This window comes from Canis lupus, chromosome 19, assembly GCF_011100685.1.
Source record: "Canis lupus familiaris isolate Mischka breed German Shepherd chromosome 19, alternate assembly UU_Cfam_GSD_1.0, whole genome shotgun sequence".
Taxonomy (NCBI): Eukaryota; Metazoa; Chordata; class Mammalia; order Carnivora; family Canidae; genus Canis; species Canis lupus.
In genome coordinates, this window is record NC_049240.1 from 47,994,341 (window position 1) to 48,010,453 (window position 16,113).

The 16,113-nt window shown below is 41.2% G+C and overlaps 1 protein-coding gene and 1 long non-coding RNA gene across 13 annotated transcripts in view; both read right to left on the reverse strand.

Annotated features, from left to right (window-relative positions):
* GTDC1 (glycosyltransferase like domain containing 1) overlaps positions 1-15,430 on the reverse strand; it is a 392,925-nt gene extending 377,495 nt beyond the window's left edge. For 2 of the 9 annotated variants that reach the window (XR_005374275.1, XM_038565116.1), the window contains exon 1: positions 15,197-15,426. Coding sequence is in view for 7 of the 9 variants with exons in the window: in XM_038565116.1 (XP_038421044.1) it covers positions 15,197-15,350 (154 nt within the window). In the remaining 2 variants the exon portion in view is untranslated. Of the gene's footprint in view, positions 1-14,684; positions 14,704-15,196 lie in introns of those variants that run through there. The other 7 variants (XM_038565125.1, XM_038565126.1, XM_038565123.1 and 4 more) reach the window with 6 other exon arrangements.
* LOC119864490 lies at positions 1,774-13,441 on the reverse strand. Of its 4 annotated transcripts, none has more exons than XR_005374279.1 (4): positions 13,178-13,441; positions 10,678-10,790; positions 10,158-10,244; positions 1,774-3,533 (listed from the first exon to the last, which is right to left on the reverse strand). It is a non-coding gene; the product is annotated as an uncharacterized LOC119864490 (long non-coding RNA). The 4 variants fall into 4 exon arrangements; XR_005374276.1 differs by having other exon boundaries at positions 10,584-10,790; XR_005374277.1 differs by having other exon boundaries at positions 10,155-10,244; positions 10,584-10,790.
* Positions 15,431-16,113: the final 683 nt, after the last annotated feature.

A 16,113-nucleotide genomic window follows, 5' to 3' on the forward strand; every position in this document is an offset into this window, starting at 1 on the left:
ATGGGCTTTTTTGACTCTTTTCCAGTTATTCCCATACCCCAAATGGTCGAGTAGTCGCTTTAAATTGTATCAGACTGCCTAAAAACCAACCCTCTTTCAAGCACTGTTCTAAACATTCTACTTGAAGTTGATCCAATCTAGCTTATGATAAATACGTTACTGTGGCAGCCCATTATCGCTTGCCTTTCATATACAGATTTTGTATCATGGCATCACTTATATCTGAAAACACAGTTATATGATATTATATTAATATCAAAGGTAACCCATTGGTTGGAAGAGTTCTAGAGTCCACATACAATATTTGCAAATGTTACCACCTCACTGCTTTCCAAGGAGGCTTCAGCATCCTTCTACAACACCAACATGAAAGCATTTATATTAAAAGCCACTAAACCTAAAGTCTTCCCATACTGTATATGCTGGCCTTTCAGATTACTTATTTCATTTATCAGACGATAACCAGAGAGAAAAAGGTCTCTACAAAAAATGATACAATGTGGGACAGTATCTTTACTTCTTACTCTTAGACCTTGGGTATCCCCTGTAGTTTCTTTCCTCATCAGGAAACCGGAATAATTGCACTAGATTCCAAGGTTGTGAAAATTGATGCAAAGTATCTTAGTTGAGACCTACTAAACAGGAGGCTTTCAATAAATAGCACTTAATAAACTACTCTATTCCACTGACACCCTTACTCTAGTACCCTTGGCAATCCAAAAACAGTATTCATCTATGATCTTGTTACTTATCATATTTATGATCTCAGTCTCCCTTCACATTCCACTAATTTCCCAATGTCTAGAATACCCTTTCTCCATTCATAAAATTGACTCTCACTTGTCTTAATGAAAAGATTTAGCCAGGGGATTATGAAGTTAGGGGGCAAGGCAACAGGGCAAGGATCCACCTAAAATCACTGTTCTACTAGATTTAACACAGTAATGTATGCCTACTACATCCTAACTTGGCATTTATCTTTCTTCAGTCTTTTGTGAAGCCCATGAAAGCCAGAATCACAGCCTTCCTCATGCCCTATAAATATCATAAACAGGTCCTATGAAAAACAATCAGCGGAGAAAAAGATACAACTAATGAATTATCTCAGAAATCAATTCATGAGAACTTATCACATGGGGGTTGGGGGAGAATAAAACTAAACATCATTTTGACCACTGATAGAAAATTAGTTTAAAAAAAAAAGGAAGAAAGAAAAAGCTAGTTTTAAACACGGATTTTCTTCTTCTCCTGATTATACTCAAATGAATTACTGGCTCAAAAACCATCTAAAAGATTAACACATATTTTTTTTTTTTTTTGCCACTACATTCTCAAATTCCAATAAACAGCACGATCCCTTCTCCAATGAACTACTTTTTTTATACTTTTGTTTTCTCAATTTCAGTAAGAACAGGTGAATTAAAGGTAACTGCAACCTATCAACGATAGTTATGCATTCTTCATATATTTTTGAAAGAAGTTTGATTTAGGGGAAAAAAATGCAATTTGTAAAGTGCTCTTTTATTGTCCACCCCCCCCATTGGTTTCCAGAAGACCACAATGGAATTCCTGATTTGAATGGGTTACCACTGTTAAACCCACATAATTTTTATTAAATATATCTTATTTATAAGGTAAAAAGCTGTTTGCTGCTTTAAACAAACACACAAATGTCTTTCCTAAAGCGCCCCATATCTGAAAATGGTGGTTTGACCAATATTAATCAAAAGCCCAAATAATATCCATAGGGCAGTTTAATTATGGCACAATAAATGAATGACAAGAGCATTTTATTTCAAAATCCCTGAGCTCTAGAATCTGAACATCTATATCTCTTTCATTCCAGATTTAAGAGTTTAAGGCATTCGAATGCTACACCATACTTGTCTTTCCATTATAGACACTGCTTTCAATGAAAAAATAGCTTAAAAACCATGAAATGAAATCAATTCCACATAAAGCTATCGTAGGATTCTGATCTCTAATCTGACTTGTAAATTAGATGTGTGTAACTTCTACTACTCAGCAACCCACAGATCTTTTTCCTAGCAGGATGGCTATGTTGGTTGTATTGCACTCTGACAGTAGTGGCAGTGGCACACTGTCAAACTGAATAGTATATGCCTTGAATAAAATAGTATATGCCCTGAATAGTATATGCCCTGAACAGCTTTCAAGGTAAGTCATGAGGGAATCTTTTTCTGTTTGTAGATGAGCTGCATGAACTATATAAAATATAATCTATGTTTTATATCCTGGGATGCTAGAGTTTTTGTTGAATGCTAAGATAAAAAAAATGTTGAAGATACACCGAAAAGAAAAAAAATGGGATTCAACATTGAGAATCCACCCACTTCATTTCCCAGAACTGCTTTCAAACCCTCTACAACTGGAATAAACGGATATAAACCAAAAGCAGGGGCTCTAACCAAATAAGATTTTGATTTGGTTCAGAGAATACTCTGATGTCCTGGTTTTCTTGTGATGCAATGGTTCTAAAAAGTACCAGTGTATTTTCAATTCACACTAAAAACATGTGAAGTGACTTTAGTTAACATGTCTAAAGATATTAATTTTTTAATTCAACTAACTGTTCTGTAGTATTGTATTGTATAGTGTGACTTTCTACTACTATTGTATTCAAAAGCCTAACAAAAAGGATGTTTTCTTAGAAAATTCTGGGTACAGCAGCTTTTTACAAACTTTTTACACACATTTTTTTTTTTTTTTGAGAGGCAGGGAGGGAGGGGCAAAGGGGAGACAGAATCTTAAGTAGGCTCCAAATCCAGCATAAGCCTGACACAGGGCTCTATCTCATGACCCTGAGATCATGACCTACACTGAAATCAAGAGTCGGACACTTAACCAACTGAGCCACCCTGGCACCCCAGAAACATATTTTATATATGCTGCAGGAGAGCAAAATTTCAAGAATCCCCCAGAGCAAAAACTGTCTTGTGAAAATGATAGTCTTTAACCTTTTTAGGTTATTTTAGTTGAATCAGAGGTTTTTCCTTACTGTAGTTTCCTTAAAGTAAGAGAACCCAATACTAAAAAGTGGTAACTACATAAATTCCATAAACAGACACAACCTTTAAAGTTTGATTACCAAAGCAATTACTGTGTATTATAGAATGATAATACATTACACATTCCCGGAGTTAAAGATCAAAGTTACTTCAACTACCCACTCCCACACACACACACAAAAAAAAAAAAAAAAAAAAAAAAAAAAACATTTTTTATTTAATCATGAAGTCCTTGGAATCATAGGGCTTGATGCCATTTTGGTGTCACACTCTGCCAGTCATCCAAAGAATATGCCATCCTTCTCTTTCAACTTCTTTGTCTACTAGTGCATCACTGGACCCAGCAGGCAGCTCACTCAGACCATTTCAGTAACGGATTTTGGCTCTGTGCATAACAGATGAAAATCTTTACGAAGTATCCACTTTGTCTTACAGCTGAGAGATTTGAACCTGCTGCAGATGTCACATCTAAATTCTTGAACGGATTTTTATCATCAGTGTCACCTATAAAACAAGACAATGTCACCAATAGCAGTGTCCTAGAGAATCTCTATTTCAGTAATGCTAAGCTTTCAGCATTATGACTGACAGTGATTTATTTGACTAAAACAGGGTCAGCAAACTGGAGCCCATGGGCCAAAATTCAGCCACCTGTCTATTTTTGTTCAGCCATAATCTAAGAACAGATTTTGTATTTTTACATGGTTGAAAAAGTTTCTTTAAAAAAATTAATATTTTGTGCCATGAAATTGTATGAAATTCACATTTCAGTTTCCATAAATAAGATTTTACTGGAACGGTAGCTATTCACTCATTTATGTATGTCTCTATGACTGCTTTCATGCTATGATGGTAGGCTTAAATAGGTGCAACACTGACTGTATGATCCATAAAGAAGAATACCTTTACTCTCTGGTGCTTCCAAAAAAAAAAAAAAAAAAAAAAAAAAGAAAAAAAAAAAGCTTGCCAACCCGACCTAGAGGATATCTATCAAGTAGGTAGGTTAATAGGACACCTAGTGTCTAGTGTCTGTCGCATTAAGAACCTGAGGTGCAATGACCCAGTTGGTCCCTTATGTTAACTTCATCCATTTGTTTAACAAATACTTCTGGGGAAGCCTGCCACTCCAGTGTAGACAGTTAAGTTACTCTGCTTTCCACTTTGGCTCAGCCTTGCCTCAATCCATGGAGTCAATATTCTCCTTGGGCAGGAAGAAGACCAAGAAGCTCGGCTTCAAATCAAATACCTCTCCAACGTTGGCCTCTTCTAGATCCCTGGATTTCTGCTTTATGTCTACCATTCTCTGTTAACAGGTTTCCTGCACTAATCTGAGTCTTAAAATACTCTATTTCCCCCTAGAGACCCTTGGGTAGTAAGCAGAGTCACAGCAGTCATTGACCGATCTGTGCTGGCTGATAAGCTAGTTCCAACCGTGCTGTGACAACCACCTTGTAAAAATGAATTTGTTCAGGGCCCTGTGGACAGTCTGCATATTCCAACATTCTCCTGGCCTCCACTACCAGTTTTGATCATGAATGCTCCTGGAGTTCACAGATTTCCTTTTACATTCAAACCTCTGGCCTACACATCCATTCCCCACTGGCCCATCGTTCTGTTTCTTGAGCTCAGTTCACACAATAACCAAATAAGAGCACAAGACATTTTATAAGACATGGATTTCCCAGCCTAGAACCATCCATGTTAAGGCATGTCATGTTTTAGCAACTGCTCCAAAAGGGAATTTATCCGCCCCAGCAGCATTCAGAACCCCCTTCTCCTTTTTCCCTTCATCACTGCTAGTTAGCCCAAAGTTTCTGTATCTGCTTCATCTGAGAGTGCTACCCATCACCCTTTACCCACTTGGACTGCTCAAAATACCTGTGTCTCTTGAGCAGTGCCTCGGAATTACTGCCTTGCTTCTATCAAAGCTTTAACAATCCCATTTCTAGTGTAAGAGAAAAAGGAGGGTTTTCTTGCCACTGTCTGACAACAATGGGGAAATGTATTTGGTTAGACTTTCAGCAATGAGATATAATCCCCCATGTGAATAGTCCACTATGAGGCTATGCCCACACTATAGAACCCATCTGTAATTCATATTATATTGTTGCAAGCAATTAATTCACAAACATATTCGTAAGTTGTAGACTGTACTAAAAAATAGCCATGAAATGTCAGGAAGACTTTATAGCAGGACAGATTAGCCTCATGTAAAGACTTCAGAGAAAATGTTCATTTTCAGCAAAGTGAATTTCACTACAACCCTGACATATAGACAGCCATGGTGAACAACTCTGAAAACTGCATCAATAGCTCTAACACAAACAAATGAGTAGTATCAGAAACGAATAGGCTGACTGAAATGACCATTAACTGTATCTCAATTCTGAGTAGCAACCATATAGGTAGCATGAAGCATAAAAATGAAAATCTTCAACAACACATACAGGAACCCTATGTCCACCTGGGGAATGACATAGAAATGCAGCAAACATACCCTTACCACCAAGAAAAGAAAGCAGAGGCATGTAGACTATACTCCAAAGGAATATGTAAAAGATTAAAATTTTAGAACTTTATTCATTTGATGAATCTAGCCTCCTTCCCTTAAGGGAATAGTTCACACTTTTTAGTATCAGGACTCCGTTGTGTTCCCAAAAATTGAGAACTCTCAGGGTGCCTGGTTGGCTCAGCATTTGAGAACCTGCTTTGGCTCAAATCATGATCCTGCATCCGGCCCCCCCGCATGGAGCCTGCTTCTCCCTCTGCCCCTGTCTCTGCCTCTCTGTGTGTCTCTCATGAATAAATAAATAAAATCTTTAAAAAAAAAAGAACTCTAGAGTTTTTGTGAGTTATAATTATCAATATTTTCCATATTAAAAATTAAATGAGTTTATACATTGTTTTAAAATTTTAATGGCACGTTTAATATGACAAATAACATATTTTATGAAAAAGTACTTTCCTAAAAAAAAAAGGTAAGTTTCTTTCATGTCTAATTTAATAGAAGACAGATGAATTCTTATATCTGCTTCTATATTCAATCTGTTGTGATACATTTTGACTGTAACAGAAAAAAGAAGTATATGTTAATATTAATTGTGCCTTTTCAGATAGTTGTGAACATTCTCCTTTGATACTACACCAAAACTTGACAAGTAGAGGAGTTTAACAGTTATCTATCATATGCAACCTATTATCACATAAACTCTTTGTATTGTTACTTGCGTTTTTTATAAGGGTACCCACAATTTTGTAAGATTGGTCACTTTGAAAATATCGGTTTCTTACATTACGTTTATATTCCAAATCTTGACATAATTAATTAATTAATTAATACCATAGCAAAAACTCACATTTATTAATATCACCACCTATCTCATCGGAAAAATCTTTTAAGTACTGGGAAGCTGTCAAGGGCACAGCAGGTAATACAAATTTTCCAAAATTTTAATTTTCACTTGAAAGCTCAAATTTTATCATTGGCAACAAATATTATCAGTTGTTTTCCCCAAAGTGACAGGCTCACTTTGTTCATTTTCAAGAAAATGACTGCCAAATATCTAAGTCTAAATGATCATAGTTTGGTGATCATTATTATATGTAAAAATGATGTTCCATGCAAAATATGACTAATTCAGCTTACAACTCAAAAAATCACAGAAGGGTTTTCCTGTGTCAACCAATGTACTCCGGACATACAGCAGAAATGTTTTTTGGATATTTACCCCATCACAAAGAATAGTCAAAGTGTACTCAAGGATCAAGATTTAATAAAATCATTTTTACTGCTTCATCAAGGACATTCTTCAGTGAAACTGGCTTTTCTGTTTTGTTTTTTTGTTTTTTGTTTTTTTTTTTTACTGGAGGAGCATGGTAGTAAAGAATAAAATGAGTATTAGTATGGTCTCGTGCCAGTGCCATTTAATACAAACTAAGATGCCAACAGTTTTATCCACCACTGCTTTAGTATCAGCAAGGCAAACATCAAAGCAGTGGAAACAGCAAAAAGTCATTACTGCTATGAAAATAATTTTAACCTCACAATCCCCTTCAAGGCTCTTGTGACTCACATGGGTCTGCACATCACAATTTGAGAACTATGGTCTTAAGGAAACACTGAAAGCTATAAATGATAAGCTGCCATCCCTAGATCCATAATAAATATCCCCCAACATATTATATGTAAAAAAAAGAATTATATTAAATATCTATACAAATTTTTTTCATTTTAACTCAAAATTGGCCCAATGCACTCTGAAACTGCATTAATAATGTAATACCAATTAACAAATAATGAGCACTTGCATGTATTAACTCATTAAATCCTCATAATAACTTTACTAGTTCTCTGATAATATTCATGCTACCGAGGAGGACATCTGAGGGACATAAGGGGAAAGTCACTTGTCTGAGGTCACAATAACAACCATCAGCATTTATGGATTCAGGTATTACTATCCTGCATACCTCATCTCTTAAGTGTTTACAACAACCTACTATCCTTTCTCACCCTTTATTATTCTTGACACTTTATCCATTTCACAGAAGAAAACTGAGTCAAGAAGGCAAAATTCCCTGCCCAACGTTATCCCAGTGCTCGATCATCCAAGTCTGTCTTAATCCAACAAGTATGCTACATATTCTCTCTATGGCACATATCAGTATACCCTGAATACATAAATAGATGGATGGTTACAAGTCTTCCATAGCTTTAAACTCAACTAAATAAATAAATAAATAAAGTAAAATAAAAAATAAACTCAACTGAGCAAGACCTCTGTTTGTAAAAATGTTTACTAATTTGATTATTTCTGTCTTCAAACAGGACAAAATCTACTTTCTTTTAAAATAGTCTATGATCTAGGTAGATAGTTCACTGATTTATTAAACACTTATCTGCATACAACAACAAATCAATCCAGCTAAGATTACTCTAAGAAAACTGAAACCCAGAAAAGTAACTAACTTCCCCCAAAGGCATGCTGTTCATAAATGGTACAGGGTCAAAATCAGTTTGGACCGACCCTGAAGCCTAAACTCTTCAATCACACTGCCTGCATGTATTTAAGAAGGTCTCAGGCAATGACCTAGGAATTGCTCACAAGGTCTGGTTACAGAGCTTGCTGATATCATATCCAATTTACCCAAGGCAATCAAGATATGAATCATCTTGTATTTCAAAGACCAAGAGACAAAAAGAAAGCTGATATATGCTGAAAATAAAGAGACATGTTCTCAGGTGCTTTAGGTAAAACATCGACAGGTAATGCTGAAAAAAAGAAGTCAAATCCACTTTAGGTAGGTATCAGCACACATCTCTGTAGCTGAGATAACCCTAACTCTGTTTAAAAACAAAACAAAAAATGCCTGGAGGAAAACATCGTTACAGCTACACAGACTATCTACTCTTTACACAACAGCTTTCAGATGCCAGGAGCCAAGGAACGCTACAAATGTAGTAAATGACAGAAGAAATAAGTTTCCTAAAGCTTTCCTAAACTCTTATCAATCAGCAAAATTTTCATTTCAAGTAAGAATTCATAAAAGCCAAGGGTTATGCCCCAGTGCTTATTGCTATTTTAAGGTCCTACATCATAAGATACTGCTTAATATCAAACCCTAAGGGGGACTGGGAAGGAACCCAGCTCAATTCATCTTAAACTTGATGTAACTCAAATTTTAGGAGGTATAAACATCTTGTGATTGGACAGAGGAGTGTGGCTTCCATTTCCAACAAATTATATTCTCGGGGCACCTGGGTGGCTTAATGATTGAGCGTCTGCCTTTGGCTCAGGTCATGATCCCCGGGTCCCGGGATTGAGTCCCACATCAGGCTCCCTGCATGGACCCTGCTTCTCCCTCTGCCTGTGTCTCTGCCTCTCTCTGTGTCTCTCATGAATAAATAAACAAAATCTTTACCAAAAAAAAAAAAAAATTACGTTCTCAAGGAATCCACATACACATCTGACATTTGACAGGAAGGTGACAAAATGGAAGGCTGTGGTATACCACCTAAAAGGGCAGAGCAGCACAGGCGAGAGATGAGCACTTATACTTGTCACAAAATACCACATTCTGGATTCCCTTTGTGGCAAAGGAAAAAAAAAAAAAAAACAACTACGAAGCATATTTTACCTCTGCCCATCACAAAAAAAGAATCACAATCTAGTAATGTAAAAGCAGCTTAGAGATATATAGAAAAAAAAAATCAAGATTGAGGTCATGTCTCTTGACATGCATCATTTACACTTAGGATTCCCCCATTTATCTGAATTAATTTCATGTACCTCATTTCATTCAGATAATTGAAGTTTTCCTTTTAGAGTTGTAAAATGTTACCTCAACATAATTAGTAAACTGTCCACTTAAAAATACCACCACAAAAAAATGTCATTCCCTCGTCTCTACACAGACATATACTCCACTATCATTAAAAGTATGAGATTCAGGCCTATACAGGAAATGTAGTTCATAAGTCCTCTTCAAAAAATTAGCACAAGAAATTCTACGAGAAAAGTTATGGTCATTACCTTTTTAATACAGAGTGTTAGCGTTACTTGTTAAAGGCATGGTTAATTTGGGTATTCAATACATGACTGACTACTGTTCTGAAACCAAATTAAAGGTTTAGACTACTAAAGAGTTTGATGACTTGCCTCAAAACAATAACTAGGATTGTATGGACAACAAAATCCAAAGGTCCCTCTTTTTTATGAGCAGGCACTTAAGGGCCTTTTAATGAGAATTTACTCTTTAGTAATATAATTACTAATGAATAAAAAGAGGGCCATTCAACTCACTTCTTTATAGTGCCATAAAACTTCAATATGTAAGAAATAGTATATATACATGTTAATCAAACTCAAGAAAAATTGAAATGTGCAATACCTAAAAATACATGGTGAAAATTATATACCTTTTCTTCTTAAATAAATGTCCTGCCAAATGACTGATGAAGCTATTTTTTACATGGATTTGCTTATAACTTAAAATATACAGACTATATGTAGTACTAATGATGGTGATGAAATGTCTAAATTTTTATGTGAATTCAAAATTTCCCATATATTGATAACAGACTTACTGTTAGGATGAATTTTATATTAGTTAATATTTATTTACCACCTGCTATGTGCCAGGCACTGTACTGAGTGCCAAGGACACCACCAGGAACAGCACAAATTCGGTCTCAACACTCGGGGTACACATAGTCTAGAAGGAAAGACAAATAATGAACATATGTGCTATGGGAAAGTACAACAGCTACTTGGTCAAATGAAAGCTCAAAACTGAGAGAAGAATAGGTAGAAAAGGCAAACACTTAAAAAAAAAAAAAAAGCTGCCACTGAAAATGGTGGATAAAAATCACCCAATACATGACTCAGACTCCGCTAAGAAGGCAAGGAATCCTACAGCTGTGGACTCCGGAAAGGGATCTAAGTAATGACCAGGGTGTTGTAGAGCCTGATGCGAATGAAGAGCTGACCCTCAGAATGGGCTCCAATCATAAGAGCCAAAGAGCCCAACTTTCGGGTAGCCTATTCTCAGTACCTAGGGGGTCAATCTGGTTAAGTGCAGGTCCTGGAGGCAGTATCACAGTATCTTGCCAACTTGCCCCAGTTGAAACAGAGTCCCAACCATCCACCTGTGACAAAAACAGGTCCCAACTCCCTGAGGGGAAGAGGTGATGGCAGGGAGAGTCAGATGACCAAGGGTTCTTAAGCATGCTTAAGATAAGGTTTCAGGCCCACAAGGGATCTGGAATGCAAAAAGAAACAACACAAGAAAATATATCAACTTATGGACTACTTAACACTAAAAGAAAGGCTGTGGAACTGCTTGTTACTTTTATAAATAAATACTCAAAAAAACAAAATAAATGTCTAAATGACTTAAGTATGACCTTAATGTGTGAGGGGAAAGGATTAGATATTCTTACTAATTCATACTGAATTTACATCCTAATTCCATTCAAACCTGTATCGAAATATTCTAGATGCCTCACACACCTTACTTAAAAATGTTTATGCTATGTATTTCAAAACTCTGGATGAGTAAAGTGTCTTCAAAAATGAGAATCTCCTAGTCAAACTGCATATATATGCCAATGATACAGTGAGATACCATACTTCTGTGAGCAATTAATGTTTAGGGCACCAGAATTAATTCCTGATCCCACCTCCGGAAGTAGATGGGGGGTGTTCATGTATTTTCAGTCTTGAAAATCAATTCAAAAACTGGGTCAAGAGGATAGGACTGGCAGTAGGTAGGACATATAGGCTGGGACTGGCTAAAGAACCAGAAATGATACATGTGAAATGATGTGCTTCCTATAAATACCACCCTACTGTACCGTTCAATTGTTTTCAGTAATAGGTAAGATTCACAGAAAAAAATGCATGTCGTTCAAAGGTATTGTCCCTGTGAAGGCTATTTTTTATGTGATCCTACATATTCAAATAGGAATCACTCTAAGGAATCGGCCCTACATTTGCTCAAACATTCTCTTCCAAAGCTACTCAAAGGGTGCAGTGGTGGTACTTTCCAAAAAGAAATGCTTAAAAATTTTCCTCAGTTAATTCTCTTAAAATAAACAAAACAGAGTATTCTGATCTATTAAAGAAAGAGGAGATAAGCCTAAGAGAAAAATACACAGAGGGTTTTGGGTTGCTTTGTTTTACCCTATCACCAGAATGCCCTATCAAATACAGCATAAAACTGTCTAAAATATCATTCCAAGACAGCTTGCCAAGGTAGTCTGGACCCCAAAAGTCATGATCCTTACGAAGGTCTATATGCTGAAAAATGTAGCTTTATAAAAGTGAAACCAAAACTTCAAAATGTGGCCTACAGTAACAATTAGAGGGTCACTCAATTGATGGTTGTCAAACTTTACTCCAGTGGAAAGTTTCACTGGAAAATTCGTATTACTTTAGCTCTAATGAGATGTTCTATCAAAAAATGTAAATAACGGTCCTTTACCCAATTTTACAAGAGAGTAATACACGTTAAAGAATAAAATTCTCCATGTTCAGTTCATTCCCCCAATTTTTCTAAAATATTTGTTACCTGCTACCTCTTTCAATATTGGAATTAGGCCTAATGGAGTATCTGATTCAACACATAAAAGAAATGAATTTATTTCACATTTATACAATCATGGTTTGTGACCTCCAGGCACGCGGATACCTTATGTTTGATCAAGCCCAACAGGACCACAAGCATTTAGGGAGCATCTGCTACACCTGACACGAGGCATACACAGAATAAGATATGGTTTTTCATGAAGCCCCCACTAGGCAAAGTGCACAGAAGCCAAGAAATATTTACTAATGCTGAAATATGGTGGCATGTGAGATGCAAAGAATTCACCCCACCCCAGCAAGAACTTCAGGACTTCTGCATTTGAGACTGAGAAAAAGTGAAGCTGGCTGGGGATACTGGAATTCAGTTACTGCATGTGTACGGCACCTTTCCTCCTCCCTAAAGTCGAGGTTATAAAACACCACAGTCTTATATGTAAAGACTTTTGAAATGCCAATCTCCTGGAACTGAAACAGACTATCTGAACCAAGAATATGAAGTACAAAATACTCTTAAAGTGCAAACAATCACTGCTTTCAAACAAACTGAAAAGTACTGTTTTCAGCTGATAGAATGTAACATGTCCTAACTATAAATAATCTGTATCATTTGTATCTAATCTGTCCAAGACACAAACTAAGGCACATACTCAAAACAGGAAAAAGAAAAAGGGAAATTTAGTCACTGCTAGGCTTTTTTAAAAAGTAACATAATCAAAACAAATTTGGGTACAAGAATATTCGTTGGGGAGGTCTGAATTACAGGCTTAAGCATTCAGTTTCTCAAGTCAACTAGTTCTATTCAACTTCTGTTAAATATCTTCAAGGAACTTTCTTTGCTTTAGTTTTCTCCCTGTAAAATAAGGGGGTCGGATTAAACTGTAAGAGTCCCCTACCAAAAAAAAAAAAAAAAAAAAGACATTTCTGTGATTATGTGGTATGTAAGACTGAAATGCCAACAGGCAAAACAGGAGTAAAGAAGCCATGTTAACGACCCAAGTTAATAGTGCTAAAAATTCAGTTTCCTATTTTAGATCTCTGCATCGTGGTTCAGCTTTTTACCTGTTCAGCTTTACGAGTTCGTCAAAGAAAAGCTGCAGGACTCAAAAGGTCCTCCTCCTCCTCCAACCCTCAACGCTAGAGCTGCCTCATTCAATACCAGACCCTAAGGGAAGATGTGTAAGAAAGTGAGAGCTGAGAGGAATCCGCTCTCCGACCTGGAATGGATGCACGGGTCGAAATGCAGCAACACCGCACAGCACCGTACGTTGGCGGCTTTTCTGCACGAAACTACTGCCAAGCTGCAGCCTGAGGTCAAACAGGTGGAGAGGATGCGGGGGGGGGGGGGGGGGGGGATGGCTCTGCGGCATCCTTGGGGTCTTTGCAGCAGCTCCTTCTTTACCTGACCGCTGCTGCGCTGGGCTTTAACATCAACTCCGGGGGCGGGCGGGCGGGCGGGGGGGGGGGGGGGGAGGCACCAAGCCACCACCGTGAGGGCCGCGGCAGCGCTCGGGGGCTGCAAGAGCTGCAACCCGCCCCTGCCGGAAAGTCACCGTCAACCCAACGCTTTCCAGGCCAAACGGGGCTACAGGTGCAGGAAAAAAAAAAAAAAAAGTGTGAAGCCTCCTCCTTGAACCTCCCATCACGCTGCCTGCGGGCGCTACCTTACGAATTATCTCAGAGATCATCTGATGCAGCACAGTTCTCAGAAGGAGACTCTAAAAGTTGCATTTGCGAGAGAGAGAGAGAGAGAGAGAGAGAGAGAGAGAGAGAAGGGGAAAAACATTGAAAAAGAAAAGCCTCCCTCGGGCCTACAGGTTAAAAGTGCGGAAAAGTGCGACTTCGCTGCAGGGGGCAAGGCTGCACGGGCAGGAGCTAAGGGGACCGCCCGCCGGCGCAGCCCGGGGCCCGACCCCGGGCAGGACCCGCCCGACCCTCGCGGGGGAGACCGGAGCGAGGGCGGCCTGGGTCCCAGGCCTCGGAGGGGCGGAGGGCGCAGGCGCGGGGGGGCTGAGGGGGAGGGCGCAGGCGCGGGGGGGCGCAGGCGCGGTGGGGCGGGGGAGCGAGGGCGCAGGCGCGGGGGGAAGCGAGAGCGCAGGCGCGGGGGTGGGGGTGGGGGGGGGGCACCCGGCCGGGCCTGCCCGCGCCGCCCCCGGGAAGCCGGCCGCCCTCCTCCCCGCCGAGCCCGGGCCGCACCAGGAGGCGGCGGCGCGCCGGGCCGCTGCAGGCGGGCAGAACTCAAAAAAATAAAAAAATTTAAAAAATGAATAAATAAAAGAATCGAATCCGAAAACGGGCGGCGTGCGGGCCCGCGAGGAGGCGGCCGGGGCGCCCCGCTCGGGGCACGAGGCGGCGGCGGCGCGGGGAGCGCAGCGCGTGCGCCCGGGAGACGCGCCGCCCGCGCGCCCGGCCCCGCCCCCCGCCCCCCGCTCCCGCCGCCGCCGCCGCCGCCCCCTGGGAACTCCGCGCCGCGCGGCCCCGCGAGGCGGGCGTCGGGAAGGGAAGGGGAGGGGCCGCGCTCCCCGCCTCCCCGCCGGCCCGCGCGGCTCCCAGCCCGGAGCCTACTCACCTCCTCCTCCTCCTCCTCCTCCTCCTCCTCGGCTCTCCCTCCTGGCCACCGGCGCGGCCCAGCCGGCGACGCGCTGACGCCGCGCCCCTCCCCCGCGGCCGCCGCCGCCGCCGCCCCTCCCGGCCTGCGGCCGCTGCGGCCTCCGGGCGCGTCAGGCGCAGGCCCCGCCCACGCCCCGCCCACGCCCCGCCCACGCGCCGAGGCCCCGCCCCCTGCTCGCGCCGCCCGCGAGGGCGCGAGGTCTCTAACCCGCGGCCCGCAGCCCGGCCACCTGCCGCCGCCCGCCCCCGCGCTCGCCGCCCGCCCCCCGGGCCTCCCGAGCCTGTGCGTCCTCGTCCCCAAGCCTGCGGGCTCGTGGTCTCGCGCTGGGCGCCTTGCCGGCTCCCCCGCGAGGTCCCCGCTGCTCCCCAGAGCGGCCTGGGCCTCGGCCTGCGGGCGTCCTGCCGCCTCCCCGCCCGGCCCCCGCGGCCCCGAGGCCTGCCGCCGCCCCGGCCCCCCGCGGCCGCCCGTACCTGGTCTGCGGCTCGCACCTCCGCTGCCACGTCGGCTCGCCCCGCGTCCTCCTTCCCCTGCGGGAGGCTCAGGCTCTCCTTCACCTGCACGGTGTCTGTGCTTTCGGCTCGGACTCCCGCACCCACTTAGGATGCGTGGTGGGTATTGAGGCATTGCTCGTCCGCACTTACATGAAGTCGCACTGAGGAACTAGAAAGCACAAAGAGCGAGCGGTGGTGACCACCCTCGAGTCGCACGGTGGCCTCTACTTTTCTCTTTATGACAGTGTATTAATTAACACTCTACACTTTAAAGGAATGACGTTTTCTGTTTGGGCTTACAATTCACAAGTTCTGGATGTTTTTTTTTCCCTGCAACCTAACCTCACTCCCTGGATGAAATACCTGGTTAGATTGATAGAATCCACAGTAGAAAAAGCACCAGGGCCTTTTAGGTCTCTTGTTTTCTTATCTGTAAAATGAGGAATTTGTCCCTTCCGCATTTAAATCCCTGTGATTTCGAACTGAAAGATCTTCCATTTGGAAGGGGCTTGTGGGTTAAATGAGTCAGGAGAAGGCAAATAATGCACATGTAACTGGAAGTCTGCTAACTTCGTTTTAAAACTGCAACTTGGGAGAGTTAGGGTGTGATGTGGAAGTGAGTTCAGAAATGAAGGAAACTGATTAGGTCTTCGGAGTTGTATCCACAAGTTGTTTTAAATTGTGTGAATAAACGTTACTATCCTTAAATTGAAGAGTCAAAACGATCTCCCATTCTAAACAAAATCCAGGCTCTACGTGGACCTTCAAAGTTTAGAACCATTGTTGAATTGAACAACTGCATTACGTGCATCTGAAAGCCTAATAAACCATCTGTCCGTCTTCCTTAGTACAAATTGGGGAAAAAAAAAAGAAAAGAAAAGTGTAAGTGCCAAAAG